An 18000-nucleotide genomic window follows, 5' to 3' on the forward strand; every position below is an offset into this window, starting at 1 on the left:
CACTCTGTAAGTGGGTGTGCCCCACTCCCTGCAATGATCACTCCTGCTTCTCTCCTAGCCAGTTTGGTGTGGAGAGCCAGTTTGGTGTAGTGGTTAAGTGTGCGGACTCTTATCTGGGAGAACCAGGTTTGATTCCCCACTCCTCCACTTGCAGCTGCTGCAATGGCCTTGGGTCAGCCAGAGCTCTCTTATCTGGGAGAACCGGGTTGGATTCCCACTCCTCCACTTGCACCTGCTGGAATGGCCTTGGGTCAGCCATAGCTCTGGCAGAGGTTGTCCTTGAAAGGGCAGCTGCTGGGAGAGCCCTCTCCAGCCCCACCCACCTCACAGGGTGTCTGTTGTGGGGAAGGAAGGTAAAGGAGATTGTGAGCCACTCTGAGACTCTTCGGAGTGGAGGGCGGGATATAAATCCAATATCTTCTTCTATCTTCTTCTTCTAGACGAGGATGATTTACACCCCAAAGTCCTGCAGCTGATCCGCCACGAGAAGATTAAGGTACAGAGGGAAGATGGAGTGCACCGTGCGGGCAAGAGATGCCAACCCCTGGCTCTCTTGAAGTGCCACGCTGCAATGCACCGCTTGCATGGTGCTGTCTGAACAGGGTTGGCTCACCCACTAGGCAAACAAGGCATTTGTCTTGGGCGCCGGGAGGGGGGTGCCCAGAGTGGTAAAGCAGCAGTACTGCAGTACTGTGATCTGAACTCTCTGCTCACGACCGGAGTTCGATCCCAGCGAAAGCTGGTTCAGGTAGCTGGCCCAAGGTTGATTCAGCCTTCCATCCTTCCGAGGTCGGTAAAACGAGTCACCAGCTTGCTGGGGGGCGGGGGGAAGTGTAAAAGACTGGGGAAGGCAATGGCAAACCACCCTGTAAAATGTCTGCCGTGAAAACGTTGCGAAAGCAACGTCACCCCAGAGTTGGAAACGACTGGTGCTTGCACAGGGGACCTTTCTGTTCCTTTTTCCTCCTAGTACCCCAGACAAATGCCTAATTCCCCCCCCCCACCCCCTCACATGCTCAGTGGAGCGATGCCAGCCTCCCTCTTACCCGCTTCAAAGTGGGAATCTCAGTAAAGTGTTCTCTTAAGAGAGCGCACGATGACGAGGCTTTCCTTCTCCAATCCCTGAGAGCCAGTTTGGGGTAGTGGTGAAGTGTGCGGACTCTTATCTGGGAGAATTGGGTTTAATTCCCCACTCCTCTACTTGCAGCTGCTGGAATGGCCTTGGGTCAGCCAGAGCTCTAGTAGTTTGCTGTAGTGGTGAAGTGCGTGGACTCTTATCTGGGCGAACCAGGTTTGATTCCCCACTCCTCTACTTGCAGCTGCTGGAATGGCCTTGGGTCAGCCAGAGCTCTTGTAGTTTGGTGTAGTGGTGAAGTGGACTCTTATCTGGGAGAACCAGGTTTGATTCCCCACTCCTCCACTTGCAGCTGCTGGAATGGCCTTGGGTCAGCCGTAGCTCTGGCAGAGGTTGTCCTTGAAAGGGCAGCTGCTGGGAGAGCTCTCCCAGCCCCACCCACCTCACAGGGTGTCTGTTGTTGGGGAGGAAGATAAAGGAGATGGTGAGCCGCTCTGAGTCTCTGAGATTCAGAGTGGAGGCCGGGATAGAAATCCAATATCATTATCGTCTCCTCCTCCTCTGAAGGGGATGCAAATAGAAGAAGGGAGGGAGTGGGAGGGGGCAGAGGGGAGGGGCGGTGCTACACTGCGGAGGGGGTGTGACGTGGCAGCCTCGGGTGTCTGAAGCCCCTTCAGGGGCTGCTGAGGGGCTGCCTGTGGTGCTTTTCAGTATGTGGCTCCTGTGGTGAAGTTCGAGCAAAAAGGCTTCAAGCCCAAAGACCGGCTGCTGGTCCTGACCAGGGTTTCCTCTTACCTGGTGGAGGCGGCCAAGATCAAGGAGAAGGTGGAGTACAACATGATCAAAGGTACAACGGACAGGGGCCAGTTAGGGCATGCTTTAGTTTGTATGGGGTAACCAAGAGACCCTGCTGGCCAGCTGGCGTTTATGCAGACTCCATGTGCAGGCCCTAGAGAGCTTCCTGGAGAGCCAGTTTGGTGCAGTGGTTAAGTGCGTGGACTCTTATCTGGGAGAACGGGGTTTGATTCCCCACTACTCCACTTGCACCTGCTACCATGGCCTTGGGTCAGCCAGAGCTCTCTTATCTGGGAGAACCGGGCTTGATTCTCCATTCCTCCACTTGCAGCTGCTGGAATGGCCTTGGGTCAGCCAGAACTCTCTTATCTGGGAGAACCGGGCTTGATTCTCTATTCCTCCACTTGAAGCTGCTGGCATGGCCTTGGGTCAGCCAGAGCTCTCTTATCTGGGAGAACCGGGTTTGATTCCCCCCTCCTCCGCTTGCACCTGCTGGAATGGCCTTGGGTCAGCCAGAGCTCTCTTATCTGGGAGAACCGGGTTTGATTCCCCCCTCCTCCGCTTGCACCTGCTGGAATGGCCTTGGGTCAGCCAGAGTTCTCTTATCTGGGAGAACTGGGTTTGATTCCCCCCTCCTCCGCTTGCACCTGCTGGAATGGCCTTGGGTCAGCCAGAGTTCTCTTATCTGGGAGAACCGGGTTTGATTCCCCACTCCTCCTCTTGCACCTGCTGGAATGGCCTTGGGTCAGCCAGAGCTCTCTTATCTGAGAGAACCGGGTTGGATTCCCCACTCCTCCACTTGCAGCTGGTGGAAAGGGTCAGCCAGAGCTCTCTTATCTGGAGAACTGGATTTGATTCTCCACTCCTCCACTCGCAGCTGGAATGGCTTTGGGTTAGCCATAGCTATCACAAGAGTTGTCCTTGAAAGGGCAGCTGCTGTGAGAGCCCTCTCAGCCCCACCCACCTCACAGGGTGTCTGTTGTGAGGGAGGAAGGTAAAGGAGATTGTGAGATGCTCTGAGACTCTTCGGAGGAGGGCAGGATATAAATCCAATATCTTCTTCTTCTTCATAGAACCATAGAGTTGGAAGGGATCTCCAGGGTCATCTAATCCAGCCCCCTGTACAATGCAGGAGATTCGTAAATATCTCCCCCCTACACACATCCAGTGACGGCTGCTTCAAGCCCAAAAGAAGCCCCCCCTCCAAAAGCCCCACCTTTCCAGGATCCCTGGCCCAACTGGCCTGGGGATAAACTGCTGACTGACCCCAAAGTGGCCATCAGCGTTCCCCTGGGTGTGTAAGAAAGGGCCACAAGAGCTAAGCACTGAAGCAACCCTTCCTGCCCTCCTTCCCATGATCTGCCTCATTCCTCAGGGAATTCTCTGTAATGTGCTGAAGCTGCGTGCAGCCAACTGGACCGGGGCAGAGTTCCCTGTCTGAAGATTGTTTGGGAAACCACTGGGGGTGTGCAAATGTGGGGAATGAATCAAAAGCGCCTGATTCTCTCTCTCTCTCCTGCCCCACACGTAGTACTTTGTGTGTGTGTGTGAGTTTCTGTTTGCAACTTGCTTTTAAATCCCTGAAAACCTCAGACCATAAAAGAATCCACAGTTCAAGCAACCAGGCCTTGGATTCAGCAGGAGCTCACAGGAGCACAACTCCTGAACCTTTCCAACGGTTTCCCTTCTTCCTCTCCACCTATCTTGTCTATTGAATAGCAGGTGCAGCTGCATAACAATCCCTGGATTAGGAGAATGGGCAGACAGCCAACCACCAGGAGTTTTACCACACTCCCAGCAACCCTCATTAACCCCTGGAGAAGCCCGTGCCACCCTTTCTCTACTTCTGATGCGATTTTGGGTGGTGGTGGGTGGCTTGCTGGCCTTTTGACTGTGGGGTGGGCCACCAAGGAGAGCCCCAGGTGAGCGAGGCCAGCTTGGGCTTGCTGGATCTCTAGCCAGCCCAAGCAGGCCTCGCTCGCCTGGGGCTCTCCTCTATTGTGTCGGGTTGCTTTTGGCTGAGGGAGGGTGGCGGCATATGCTAATGAGTTGTGCTAATGAGCACCACTGCCTGTTTTTCTACAAAACGACCCCTGCAAACAACAAACCCGTAATTAAAACTGATAATGACTTAAAGGAGCATAACAATTTGAAAACCTAAAAAAAAAAGGAGTTAAAAATCCTGCACAGACTAAGAAGAGTTTTCTTGTATACCTAAATGAGCCAAATACCTGGGTCTGAGGAACATCTGGGGGGGGGGGGATCTCTTAAACATATTGTGCTCCAAAGCCAAGCAGTCAGGTCACTGCAAAATTGGTGGGTCATGGTGGGGGAGGGGGTAATCACATGGGGAGGGAGAGACCCTGGGAAGTTTGGCAGCAGGAGAGTCTCCTGCTGGGTGGGCTGGCATCCCTGGGTTGCAAACAAACCAAACCAAAAAGACACTTTGTATTTGGTTGATAAAGGACTTCCTTTTGCACTGAGACTTTTGCCTTCCTCTTCCGAGGTCTTTCTGTCAGCGGTCTGAGCGATGGGATCTTAGTCGTCCACGTTTCGGAAGAATGCAAGCAGCAAAAGGTAACCAAATCCTGCTCAAGCTGGCTGTGGGTAGATGAAATTCTAGCCACAAAGAAACACACTGTCCATTTGCTGTAAAGCCTAACCTGTCTGTGGGGCTTGGGCTGTCCCTGCGCCAGAGCTAAGGTGATGGGGTGAGCACCTCTGAGCATGGGCAGAGTGCCTGCATCACTGTGACATTCCAGTCCGCTCTCCAGGATTACAGCCAAAGGTGGCAAAGAGTCCGGGCAAGAAATTATCCTGTTCAACTCTCACTTCAGACACAAATGGAAGCAAGCTGGTACTGCTGGTTTGGCCTGCCCCATCAGCAATGTTGGAAATAACGCAATGATCTACCCTACAGGGGAGGTTGTATAAATCACTCCAGTAATTCCTTTATAAGAAGAAGAAGATGAAGATATTGGATTTATATCCCGCCCTCCACTCTGAAGAGTCTCAGAGCGGCTCACAATCTCCTTTACCTTCCTCCCCCACAACAGACACCCTGTGAGGTAGATGAAGACATTGGATTTATATCCCGCCCTCCACTCCGACGAGTCTCAGAGCGGCTCACAATCTCCTTTACCTTCCTCTCCCCCCACAACAACACCCTGTGAGGTAGATGAAGATATTGGATTTATATCCCGCCCTCCACTCCGAAGAGTCTCAGAGCGGCTCACAATCTCCTTTACCTTCCTCCCCCACAACAGACACCCTGTGAGGTAGATGAAGATATTGGATTTATATCCCGCCCTCCACTCCAAAGAGTCTCAGAGCGGCTCACAATCTCCTTTCCCTTCCTCCCCCAAAACAGACACCCCGTGAGGTAGATGAAGATACTGGATTTATATCCGCTCTGAGTCTCTTCGGAGTGGAGGGCGGGATATAAATCCAATATCATCATCTTCTTATTCTATTGGGGGTCTTTAAATGGGGGGGGGAGTGGGGCAGTTTCTGCCGCCTCCCCACTAGGTGGCCAAGCGACAGAAGGCCAATCTGCCTCCCCCTCCCGTTTAAAGACCCCCACTGATCAATTGATTGGCGGGGGCCTATAAATGAGGGGTAGGCTAAGGACACAGCAGTGGTGCCCCTTCTGTCAGCCCAGGACCTGGGTGGACGAAAGAGGTGGTGTGGCCTCAGGCCACGGACTGGGGACTGGTCCACAGACCGGTGGTTGGGGAACCTTGAGCTAAAAGGTCTGGCAGTGGGTCATGCGAAAGATGTTTTTCTGCCTGAGACCCTGCAGAGTTGCTGCCAGTCTGAGTAGACAATACTGACTTTGATGGATCAAGGGGGTCTGATTTGGTAGAAGGCAGCTTCAACTGTTGATATGTTCAAGTGAGTATAAAAAGGCTCCACAGCACTGTGTCGTTTTGTGGCCATCTCAGCCTGTGCGTCCTCCCCGAAACGATAAACCTCTTCTGATCCAATGCTCCTTAACCCAGCGGTTGAAGGGTGGGGGTGGGTGGGGGGAACCCCCTTTCTGGAGCGGCAGCTTTCTTCTTATGCTGAGCCAACCAGATCAGGGGTGGCCAACGGTAGCTCTCTCCAGATGTTTTTTTTGCCTACAACTCCCATCAGCCCCAGCCAGCATGGCCAATGGCTGGGGCTGATGGGAGTTGTATGCAAAAAAACATCTGGAGAGCGACCCTTGGCCGCCCCTGAGCTAGATGGACTCTCTTCTCCCTTCCAGGGAGACCTCATTCTGCAGTGTGAAAAGGTGTTTGAGACATCTATCAAACTGTGCCTGATGACCAACAAGGAGGACATTGCCGTCGCCCAAGGGAGGTGAGCATCGCGCTGCTGCGTTGTGCTGCCAGAGAACAAACCTCTTGTGTGTGATTTGCCCTGTTTTTGAGGGGGGAGGGGGCTGTCAAGTCGCAGTTGTCTTACGGTGATCCCAGAGGGTTCCCAAGGCAAGAGAGATTCAGAGGTGGTTTGCCTTTGCCTGCCTCTGCAGAGCAACCCTGGGCTTCCTTGGTGGTCTCCCCTCCAAACGCTAACCTGACCCTGCGGAGCTTCTGAGGTCAGGCTGGGCTGGGCCATCCAGGGAAGGCACGCTTCTTTCATCTGCTGCAAGAACTGCTTCGCTGGCTTGAGGGTTGAATCCCGTACAAACCATTCGCACGTTGCAAAGCCTATGAGGGCTTTCAATGAGAGCTGTTCTGGCCTTCTCTTGAAGTTTTAACAAGATAGAGGCATGTGTATCCACTTTTCCCTCTACCTCTTTAACTTTATTTTTTATCTCATCCTTGAAACCCTCTATATCTTTTCTAAGATCTCCAACTTCCTTTTTGAATTCTTTTTTCATTGCCATTTGCATTTTGTCCATAGCTTTTAACATTTTTGATTCCAGAGAGTCAAATTGGGATTGCATCTTGTCAAATGAGTAAGCCCTTGCACGAGTAACTCTCCCTTCTGACATATAAAAAGTCACCAAACCTTAAAAAGTCCGCCAATTAAAATTCAACACCCAGTCCAATAGCTTAGAACATGCTTTTTCAAATGAGACTAATTTCGTTTTCCTCCTATCTTCCTAAGCAGAGATATCGATTTTTAACAAATTTGGCAGTTTTTCTCCCTTTTAAAATGGCAATCGTTGTTTCTCTATGGTAAAGTATACACGGGCTTGATTCAGCTCAGGGCCATTACTCATGGGGAGAGCCAGTGTCAGACTTCTTTCTGCACTTTTTCCCAGCTTGAAAATGGCCCTGGGAGCTGCTCTTGGCTGTTGGGGAAATCTGGGTAGTCATCAGTAGTTACAGCTTGTCTTCCCAGCGGAGCAGATAGCAGGGCAGGTGGAAGTCTGAAGCCCCTTCTCCCTCCTTGTTGGTGTCCTTTTCTGTGCCTGAGCTGGTCTGTTCAAAACTTGATGGCCGCACAAGAAGAACTTTGTCATCTGTGAACAGGGTTGCCAGGTCCAATTCAAGAAACATCTGGGGACTTTGGGGGTGGTGCCAGGAGACTTTGGGGGTGGAGCCAGGAGACTTTGGGGTGGAGCAAGGTTGTGATAAGCATAACTGAACTCCAAAGGGAGTTTTGGCCGTCACATTTTAAAGGGACTGCACACCTTTTAAAGGGACCGCACAACACCATTTGGAAATAATGAAGGACAGGGGCACCTTCTTTTGGGGCTCATAGAATTGGACCCCCTGGACCAATCCTTTTGAAACTTGGTGTGTGCTTTGAGGAGGGGCATTGGATGCTAAGCTGAAAATTTGGCACCTTTACCGCAAAAAACAGCCCCACGCCCAAGAGCTCCAGATACCAGCAAATCAATTCTCCATTATAACCCTATGGGAATCGGTCTCTGTAGGGAATGATGGAGTGCCCAGCAGAGATTTCCCTCTTCCTCCCTTGCTTTCCGATGACCCTGAAGTGGTGCTGGGGGATCCCCTGACCCCACTTGGGGATCGGCAGCCCTATCTGTGAATCAGTCTAAGGGTTACGAAAACACTAAGCCAGCATTTCCTCCTCCAAATCTCATTTCTGCTCCCCCTCCCCGCCCCCGCATCCCCCAGCTGCCTCTTATGCTTGTAAGTCCTCCCCAGATCTCTCTTCGCTCAAATCCCTCTGAAAAGCCACGTCTTCCTCAAATAGTTTCTGTTAACTCCCTAATTCCTTTCAGCACTTGAAATGAAGCTCTTGTTTTTATTTTATTTCTTCCCTGCAAAGCGCTTGGGAATGTGAAGACTGTGACTCCCCCACCCTTTACAAGAGAACAGTACCTGGATCTCCCAATTTTTAAAAAACTCCCAAAACTGAATAGGAGGCGGGGCTTTGTATGAGGCAGCAGCGGTAGGGGAAAGAGAACCTATCCCTCCCACCTTTTCCCAGTAGAACAAAATGTCAGTAGAACACAGCGCGAGTCGGGTGGCAGGGTTTAGTTCCGGGTATAAGCTTTTCTGGGCTTTTTTGGAGCAGGAATACAGTTCCAGCTGGCTTGGTGTCAGAGGGTGTGGCCCAATATGCAAATGAGTTCCTGCTGGGCTTTTTCTACCAGAAAAAGCCCTGAGTTTTTGTGTGCAGCATATCCCCAGACTTAAACTTCGTTGGTCTCCAAGGTGCCAAGACTGGACTCATACTTTGTTCTATTGCTTCAGAACAATACTCACCTGTACTGTATCGGTTCCTTCTGTCCGCCTGTTGCTGGCACATTGATAGCTCTCCCCCGCCCCTGCACAGGTATACTTCCGCTGATGTGCAAAAATGTCAGGAGACCCAGTATTGATCTCCCACCCAGCTTGTAGCTTGATCCTCAGAGCAGCCTGCCACCAAAACACATCACTGGAAACTTTTCCAGGCCACTGGCGATGAAGTAATTGGAAAAACTTCATTGGCTAAATGTCCTTCTATCAGGCCGGTGGCAAAGGGGCAGCAGCTATAACAGATGAAAAGCTGGAAGGGTTTGTACCTGTCCTTCATCGCTTGTTCCCTTTCCCTCTGCCAAAGTTTAGAGAGTAAGTTCCTTGGGGCAGGCGCCCTTCTCATCTGCTTGTTTTCCTTCACATTTGAAGAGTTCAGGCAGTAAATAAAGAGTGGAGTGTAGAACTTCGGTGTCAACCAGAATGCAGACACTGCTTACCCTCTGCAAACCGAGAGTTGTGTTTGGCATTGTGGTCATGAGGGTGCAGAGGGCAGCGTACCCCCTCCGCTGGTCAGGCCTATGACTGTTCCATGTTTGCCCTGCACAAATGCTCTGTGATCAAAGTAACTTGGGGATGTTGGCATTCATTTCTGAACAAGAAAGTTCCATGACCTTAAGATGCCACAGTGGGTTTGAAACTGCGCTGAAGAAAGCCTGATGCAGTCTTTTGGGTGTGTGTGTGTGTGTGTGTCTGTTTTGTAGCCTCATCTACAGTTTGGGAGCTGGGAAAGAATCTACCATCATTTTCACGACTGCACACGAGTCTCGGATCTACAAGGCCAAAAGTGGACTGCTGACTGTGGTGAGTCTTTCCTTCAGTTGTCCTCGTAGGGAAAGTGCTCGTCTTGGTTGCCTTCCTCTGTACTTTTTCCAGCTCTGCAGTGTCCTTTTTCAGATACAATGATCAGAACTGTATGCAGTATTCCAAATGAGGCCAACCATAGATCTATACAGGGGCATTACAATACTGGCTGTTTCATTCTCAATCCCTTTCCTAACAATCGAGCCCCATGGCGCAGAGTGTTAAACTGCAGTCCTAACCTCTGCTCACGACCTGAGTTCGATCCCCGGTGGAAGCTGGGTTTTCAGGTAGCCGGCTCGAGGTTGACTCAGCCTTCTATCCTTCCGAGGTTGGTAAAATGAGTACTCTACACTTGTAGAGTGCTGTGGGGGGTGGGGGAAGTATAGATGCCTCTGCTTCTGAGTAGACTGAAGGTTTTTCCTATTATGTTTCTTCTATTATAGTTTTACTTAAACTCAGGGCGCCCCTTTTTTTCTATAGTACAAATTCCAAAGGGCTGAAAATGGGTTCGATTCCAGCAGAAGCTGGTTCAGGTAGCCGGCTCGAGGTTGACTCAGCCTTCCATCCTTCCGAGGTCGGTCAAATGAGTCCCCAGCTTGCTGGGGGGAAAGTATAAAAGACCGGGGAAGGCAATGGCAAACCACCCCATAAAGAGTCTGCCAAGAAAACATTGTGAAAGCAACGTCACCCGAGTCAGAAATGACTGGTGCTTGCACGGGGGACCTTTCCTTCCTAACAATAATCCCTAACACAGAGTTTGCCTTTTTCACCATTGCAGCGCGCTGGGTTGAAAGTTTCCTTGAGAGATCCAATATAACCCCATTCCTTCTGCCAGAGCCCGTAGCCACTCCAGTTCGTGGGGCAGACCTCCCACTCCTTATTTATTTATAATGCTTTCTTTTAAAAAAGCCCCTTTAGTTTTTATCGCTTCCTTGACTTGTGTTGCCAACCCTGCTGGTCTTTTTAGACTTGGCAGTGCCTTTCCTCACCTGTGAGAGGCATTCTGTTTGGGCTTCAATTCGTGTGGTTTTAAACAGCTTCCAAGCATCCCCGAGGCATTCCAGCCAGTAGCTTTCCAGGGATTGGCCTGAGAGGGGACTTTCCTGAAGCTCGCTGTACCCTTTTGCATGGGCCACAGCCCCTCCCATGTAACACCATCAAGACCATCTGATCTGGCAGTCTCTCCCAACAGTGATGCCTCTGGGAAACCTGTGTGTATAAGGCATGGCCAAGTCACAACCAACTTCAGAAACCCCGTAGGGCAGGGGCGTCAAACATGCAGCTCAGGGGCCGAATCAGGCCCCTGGAGGGCTCCTCTCAGGCCCTTGAGCAACTGGCTCTTGTCTGCTTCCTTCTCCCCCTCTCTCGCTCCCTTCTGCATCTCAGCTTGCTTTGCCAAGCTTGCTCATTTGCACAGGAGCTACAGAGCAAAACCTCACTTTTTTCCATTGGTTGAGGCTCCTCCCCCTCCTGGTCCCCTGGGGAGGGAGGGAAAGAGCCAGAGTTTTCTTTGCTCAGTTCCCTGGATCCCATGCGAGAAATACAAAGAAAGCACCTTTAGGACCAATGAGTGCTAATGTTTTAAGCATGTTTTTTTTTTAATTAGTTTTGTCTGTGTCCTTTAAAAAGTCTGTATTTCTGCTACCTAATCTTAAATTGGTATACACATGGCCCGGCCTAACACGGCCTGACCCAGCTCAAGAAGGAAGCGAGGAGTTTTCCTTTGCCTGCCACTGCATTGCGATCCTGGTATGCCTTGGATGTCCCCCAGCCAAGTACCCATCAGGGCCAGTCCTGCTCAGCTTTCAAGATCTGATGATACCTGGGCCACTATCTCTGACATGCGTTGTCAAAGGGTGTTTCTGTGTCATCCTTTAAGGTGCCTTTTTAAAAAATATAATTCAGCTGCCCTTTCTCTGCCTTCTTGTTTGGGGAAAGATGCCTTCCACATGCTGGGGAGGGATGGTGGCAAAGTGGTAGGCCCCAGGTTCAATCCCCAGCATCTCCAACTAAAAAGGGCCCAGGCAAATAGGTGTGGAAAACCTCCGCTGGAGACCCTGGAGAGCCCCTTCCAGTCTGAGTAGATAAGACTGACTTTGATGGACTGAGGATCTGATTCAGTAGAAGGCAGCTTCGTATGTACATATATGTTGGGGAAGGATGGTGGCTCAGTGGTAGAGCATCTGCTTGGTAAGCAGAAGGTCCCAGGTTCAATCCCCGGCATCTCCAACTAAAAAGGGTCCAGGCAAGTAGGCGTGAAGAACCTCAGCTTGTTGAGACTCTGGAGAGCCGCTGCCAGTCTGAGTAGACAAGAGTGACTTTGATGGACCCAGGAGGGTCTGATTCAGTAGAAGGCAGCTTCATATGTTATATGTTTAAACGAGAAGGGAACTTTGCTTCTGCCTTCCCTCTGAAAAAATGACTGTTACGTTTCACTCCCAACAGGTATCGCCCAAAGTGAAAAAACCCTGACAGGAACATGAGTTCAAGTTTCACCCGTTCCCACTGCTGCTAGGAACAGAAAGTTCTCACAAACACCTGTATGAAGAGATGCGTCCCGGAGAATTTGGATGCCACAGGACTGCTACGCATGCTCCTCCCTTCCGTCTTTCCATTTTTAAAAAAGTACTATACGTATCTAATATATGCAGCTGTTAATGAGATCCCACTATCACCCATAAACCTCTAACGACTCATGTTGACACTGTTAGAGCTGTAGTTTTGTGACTGTTTCTGTAATCCAAGTTCAAGATAATTTATGGCTAACTGTGCTTTTTAAAAGGGAAGCACCGCTGCACCCAGAAAAGGGATTCCAGCCGTGGCTTCCAACTGGGCCTTAAGCTGCTTATGAAAGGGCAGAGGAGGGGTAAAAGCTCCATGACCTTCCAGCCTGGGAGAAGTCTGGGTTCCTTCCTTCAAGAGCAAGTCGCTAGCAGGCTACAGGAGGGTATGAGCAGCCCCTAATACTGCCACCCCCAGCTCCCGCATGGACATTCTGGACCCAGCCTGGGGCTTTTGCCAGTTGCTACGTTGCCTGCGGCTGGAATGCTGACTCGCTGACACAGAGTGAGGTGCAAGGTATTGTACACGGTGATGCAAATAAAGAGATGGGAAGAAAGCGACAACGGGCTGAAACTGATTTGTGTGTCCCTATTAAGTTTCCATCTGGTTGGTTCTGAAAAAGGAAGTGGCCCCAAGTTTGTGCTGTAGAACACATAACTGCAGAGTTTCTTGCTGCAAAAAAAATCATGTAAGGCTGAAAGTTGTTCTGGAGGAGGCTGCAGCTGTAGACAGTGCTGCTGAAAGGGTGAGTGGTTGCCTTTTCTGAATGGCTGGGGGGAATTAGCTGGGTGAACATATGGACATATATGAACATATGAAGCTGCCTTAAACTGCATCAGACCCTGGGTCCACCAAAGTCAGTCTTGTCTACTCAGACTGGCAGCGGCTCTCCAAGGTCTCAAGCTGAGGTTTTTCACACCTACTTGCCTGGACCCTTTTTAGTTGGAGATGCCGGGGATTGAACCTGGGACCTTCTGCTTACCAAGCAGATGCTCTACCATTGAGCCACCGTCCCTCCCAAGGTGGTGAGCTGCATTTTCTCTTGGTCATTTTTGAACATATGAAGCTGCCTTATACTGCATCAGACCCTCGGTCCACCAAAGTCAGTATTGTCTACTCAGACTAGCAGCGGCTCTCCAAGGTCTCAAGGTGAGGTTTTTCATGAATATTTGCCTGGACCCTTTTTATAGTTGGAGATGCCAGGAATTGAACCCGAGACCTTCTGCTTACCAAGCAGATGCTCTACCACTGAGCCACTGTCCCTCCCCTACTCTGTGGAAGGAGAGATGCTCTGTCTTCTTGGTGCCTGGGAGGGGCCACAGTAGGAGGGCTTCTAGTGTCCTGGCCCCACTGGTGGACCTCCTGATGGCACCTGGGTTTTTTTGGCCACTGTGTGACACAGAGAGTTGGACTGGATGGGCCATTGGCCTGATCCAACATGGCTTCTCTTAGGTTCTTATGGCTGGGGCAGTAATGCTCTGTATTCTTTGTGCTTGGGGGGGCACAGTGGGAGGGCTTCTAATGTCCCGGCCCCACTGGTGGACCTCATGATGGCACTTGGGTTTTTTGGCCACTGTGGTACACAGAGTGTTGGACGGGATGGGCCATTGGTCTGATCCAACAAGGCTTCTCTTCTGTTCTTATGTGACACAAGAGTGTTGGACTGGATGGGCCATTGGCCTGATCCAACATGGCTTCTCTTATGTGACACAGAGTGTTGGACTGGAGGGGCCATTGGCCTGATCCAACAGGGCTTCTCTTATGTTCTTATGTGACACAGAGTGTTGGACTGGATGGGCCATTGGCCTGATCCAACAGGGCTTCTCTTATGTTCTTCTGTGACCCAGAGTGTTGGACTGGATGGGCCATTGGCCTGATCCTCCAGGGCTTCTCTTATGTTCTTCTGTGACCCAGAGTGTTGGACTGGATGGGCCACTGGCCTGATCCAACATGGCTTCTCTTCTGTTCTGATGTGACACAGAGTGTTGGACTGGATGGGCCACTGGCCTGATCCAACATGGCTTCTCTTCTGTTCTGATGTGACACAGAGTGTTGGACTGGATGGGCCACTGGCCTGATCCAACATGGCTTCTCTTATGTTCTTATGTGACACAGAGTGTTAGACTGGAGGGGCCACTGGCCTGATCCAACATGGCTTCTCTTATGTGACACAGAGTGTTGGACTGGATGGGCCACTGGCCTGATCCAACATGGCTTCTCTTATGTGACACAGTGTTGGGCTGGATGGGCCACTGGCCTGATCCAACATGGCTTCTCTTCTGTTCTTATGTGACACAGAGTGTTGGACTGGAGGGGCCACTGGTTTGATGCAACATGCTGATGCTTCTCTTATGTTCTCTTGTGGAGGAAAGAGGGTGTGGGGTGGGTGGTGTGCAGATGGGCCCACAGCAAAGCCTTTTTGCTTGCATTCTCTTCATACCCTGAACTGAGAGGCATTCTGGGAGTGGGCCCTGAATTCAGAGACAGCCACTGGCACTCTCAATTGGCCAAAAGGCTGAGAAGACCCATCGTGGTCTCAGGGTTGCATCCGGCAAGCGATGATTCCTTTGCCTCGGCAGCTGGAATGATTCAAGAGAAACCAAACGGGGAGCTCCTTTCAAGGAAGTGCAGAGGCATATTTAAATAAGAAAAGTTTCTAATTTATTTTGTCTCTTCTCAGATCAGTGTAAAATACGGAACACACACATAATAAGAAGCCATCATTTGTTCTACACAAGGGAAAGAGGCAGGAGCTGGGAGTTACTGCCATGGTAACCTTGAGCAGCTGGAATGTTGTGCCTCCCCCCCACCCCAACCCCAGGGGTGTGACCCACAGCTAGCTCCAGCCAACTTCAAGCTCTGTGGTCATTCTTGACAGCATGTGCTTCCCTTATTACCCTCCTGGGGAGAGGACGGAGGTGGCCCTCTGGGCAATCTGTGTGCAGGGACAGTTTGCAAGCATGCCGTGGCCTTACATCTGGAAGGCTGCTGAATCAATGCAGGCAACCTCCCCCACCCGGAGTACAGCTGAAAGAAGGAAATTCACACGGCAGGGTCCCTCCCTCCTGACCTCTCGGTTCCAGCTGCAGGGCTAGGAGGCCGAACGAGCCGGTTTCTGTGGCAGTCCCAAGGCTGTGGATCCAGCAGGGGGGCCACCTGGTGTGCCTACCAACTGCCAACTTTCTGGGCTCCAACCAAAAGCAACGGGGTTCTCTGCAGCTGCTTTTAGGGAGTAGAACTCGAGGCCTTCTGCAGTGGCCTCACTCGCATCGTTTTGCAGACAAAGACAACGATTTATACCCCGCCCTTCTCTCTGAATCGGAGATTCCAGAGCAGCTTACAATCTCCTATATCTTCTCCCCCCACAACAGACACTCCGTGAGGTGAGGTGAGGTGGGTGGGACTGAGAGAGCTCTGACAGAGGTGCCCTTTCAGGGACAGCTCTGCAAGAGTTACGGCTAACCCAAGGCCATTCCAGCAGCTGCAAGTGGAAGAGTGGGGAATCAAACCCGGTTCTCCCAGATAAGAGAGCTCTGGCTGACCCACGGCCATTCCAGGAGGTGCAAGTGGAGGAGTGGGGAATCAAACCTGGTTCTCCCAGATAAGAGAGCTCTGGCTGACCCAAGGCCATTCCAGGAGGTGCAAGTGGAGGAGCGGGGAATCAAACCCGGTTCTCCCAGATAAGAGTCCACACTTCACCACTACACCAAACTGGCTCTGGAAGAGCAGGTGGGGAGGAGTTTTCCTTCCACTTCCTCCAGTTCCGGCCCTGACACTGGAGGAGCTGTGCGAGCGACCTTAGGTGGGAGAGAAAAGACAGCAGTGTTGGGCAGGCTCTCTTTCCACCGAGAGCATGAAGCACTCTGCCTTGAAACTTCCTGTATTTGTACAAATTCGTAATAAGGGTCTCCCCCCTGCTTCCCTTTTGCTTGTTCGGTGAGGATGGAGGAGAGCGAGAACACCTGCTGGCCCCATGCCTGCTGACACACTGTGGCCCCCTCCCCTTTTGATGCTGGTCCCAAGTTCTTCGCAGTCCCGCCTCCACCCCTTGCACGGCTTCTGCCCTCAGCAGCAAGAAGCGGAACTTCCTGGAGGCACATTCTTGATCCTGAGCAAACAGCTCCTCCCTCCCTCCCTCCCTCCCTCCCCTGTCCTCTCCCCAGGAGACACATACAGAGCGGAACAGAGCCAGGAAAACTGTGAAGGCACCCCACCCCTTCCCCTGGCCCTGGAAGCCTCTTTGCAAAATAATCTAGGTGTGGAAGGCCCGATAAGCTGAGAGAATTGGTCTGCTGCATATTTGGGGGAGAGAACTGCCTCGCCATGCCATCGTGATAAGCCCTCTCTGAGCTCCTGCCCCCCCCCCCTCCAGGGATAGTTACGCAATCCTAAAATGCAGCAGACTGCTGCTGGCCAGTTTCTGGATTCTCCTGCAGAAAAGACCTCTTTGATAGCCAAGAGTATGCTGCGGCGTTTTCCTCCTCCCTTTCTTCCTTCCTGGGGGCTTTTCAGATCCCCTGCAAGTACTGTTGCGGCTAGAGCTTTCCTACTGCTAAGCCCCCTCCCCCCAAGCTTTCTCTTCTTTCCCTTCCCACGTAACTGCCTTCTTCCCCTTTGTTCTTGCACAAACCCATCATGACGTCACGAGAAGAACCCTACATACTTAAGCCTTCTACAGCACACCAAGCAAATAGGCAAAAGATGATGATGCTGGAAGAAGATATTGGATTTATATCCCGCCCTCCACTCCGAATCTCAGAGCAGCTCACAATCTCCTTTATCTTTTATTCCCCACAACAGACACCCTGTGAGGTAGGTGGGGCTCAGAGAGCTCTCACAGCAGCCGCCCTTTCAGGAACAACCTCTGCCAGAGCTATGGCTGACTCAAGGCCATGCTAGCAGGTATAAGTGAAGGAGTGGGGAATCAAACTTGGTTCTCCCGGATAAGAGTCCGCACACTTAACCACTACACCAAACTGGCTCTCTAGAAGAATTGCAGATTTATACCGCACCCTTTTCTCTGAATCAGAGACTCAGAGCGGCTTACAATCTCCTATATCTTCTCCCCCCACAACAGACACTCTGTGAGGTTGGTGTGGCTGAGAGAGCTCTGATAGAAGCTGCCCTTTCAAGAACAACCTCTGCCAGAGCTATGGCTGACTCAAGGCCATTCCAGCAGCTACAAGTGGAGGAGTGGGGAATCAAACCCAGTTCTCCCAGATAAAAGTCTGCACACTTAACCACTACACCAAACTGGCTCTCTAGAAGAATTGCAGATTTATACTGCACCCTTTTCTCTGAATCAGAGACTCAGAGCGGCTTACAATCTCCTATATCTTCTCCCCCCACAACAGACACCCTGTGAGGTGGGTGGGGCTGAGAGAGCTCTGACAGAAGCTGCCCTTTCAAGGACAACTCTGCGAGAGCTATGGTAGACCCAAGGCCATTCCATCAGGTGCAAGTGGAGGAGTGGGGACTCAAACCTGGGTCTCCCAGATAAGAGTCTGCGCACTTAACCACTACACCAAACTGGCTACAAAGCTTGTGGAAATGCCTGGTTTCAGACAGACACAGCAGGCTTTTGAGAAAGGAGGATGAGGAGAGAGGTGGTTGCACAGAGAAACGTGCAGGGGTTGCCAGAAACCAGGCCAGGTGTAAAGGTTACAGCAGCAGTTAAACATTGCCAGTGAAATTCAGGGGCGTTTTGAGACTCCCACCCCACCCCAGCCTCTGAGGGAGGTGATTGCAGAGTGGACAGCCGGTCACACACAACACACTCTTGTCCTTCTGCCTGCCCATCAGAGGCTTCAACAGTTTAAGGACAAGGAATACAACAAAAGGGCAATACGAAAGTTATCTCCCCACCCCCAAGTCTGGGCCTGTGCAAACTGAAGGACAGGTGGCCAAGATGGGGAGGGAAGTTGGTGCAAGTTGTCTTTTTGGTGCGCAGCTCCTCCAACGCTTTGGAGGTGACACTTCTTTTGCTCCGTCGGCTCACGCCTTAATCTTTGGGCTGCCTGCTAATGACATCCTGAGCAACCCACAGGCCTTCCTCTGCTTCCA

At 51.4% G+C, this 18000-nt stretch overlaps 1 protein-coding gene across 1 annotated transcript in view; it reads left to right on the forward strand.

Annotated features, from left to right (window-relative positions):
* Window positions 1-12497, forward strand: part of MYO1H (myosin IH) — a 102606-nt gene extending 90109 nt beyond the window's left edge. The window contains exons 27-32 of the mRNA XM_060249872.1: window positions 441-496; window positions 1787-1922; window positions 4377-4447; window positions 6120-6214; window positions 9276-9375; window positions 11821-12497. Of these exons, the coding sequence (XP_060105855.1) occupies window positions 441-496; window positions 1787-1922; window positions 4377-4447; window positions 6120-6214; window positions 9276-9375; window positions 11821-11847 (485 nt within the window). The 3' untranslated portion in view covers window positions 11848-12497. The remainder of the gene's footprint in view (window positions 1-440; window positions 497-1786; window positions 1923-4376; window positions 4448-6119; window positions 6215-9275; window positions 9376-11820) is intronic.
* The last annotated feature ends 5503 nt before the right edge of the window (window positions 12498-18000 follow it).

The sequence above is a fragment of the Heteronotia binoei genome, chromosome 11 (assembly GCF_032191835.1).
Source record: "Heteronotia binoei isolate CCM8104 ecotype False Entrance Well chromosome 11, APGP_CSIRO_Hbin_v1, whole genome shotgun sequence".
NCBI lineage: Eukaryota > Metazoa > Chordata > Lepidosauria > Squamata > Gekkonidae > Heteronotia > Heteronotia binoei.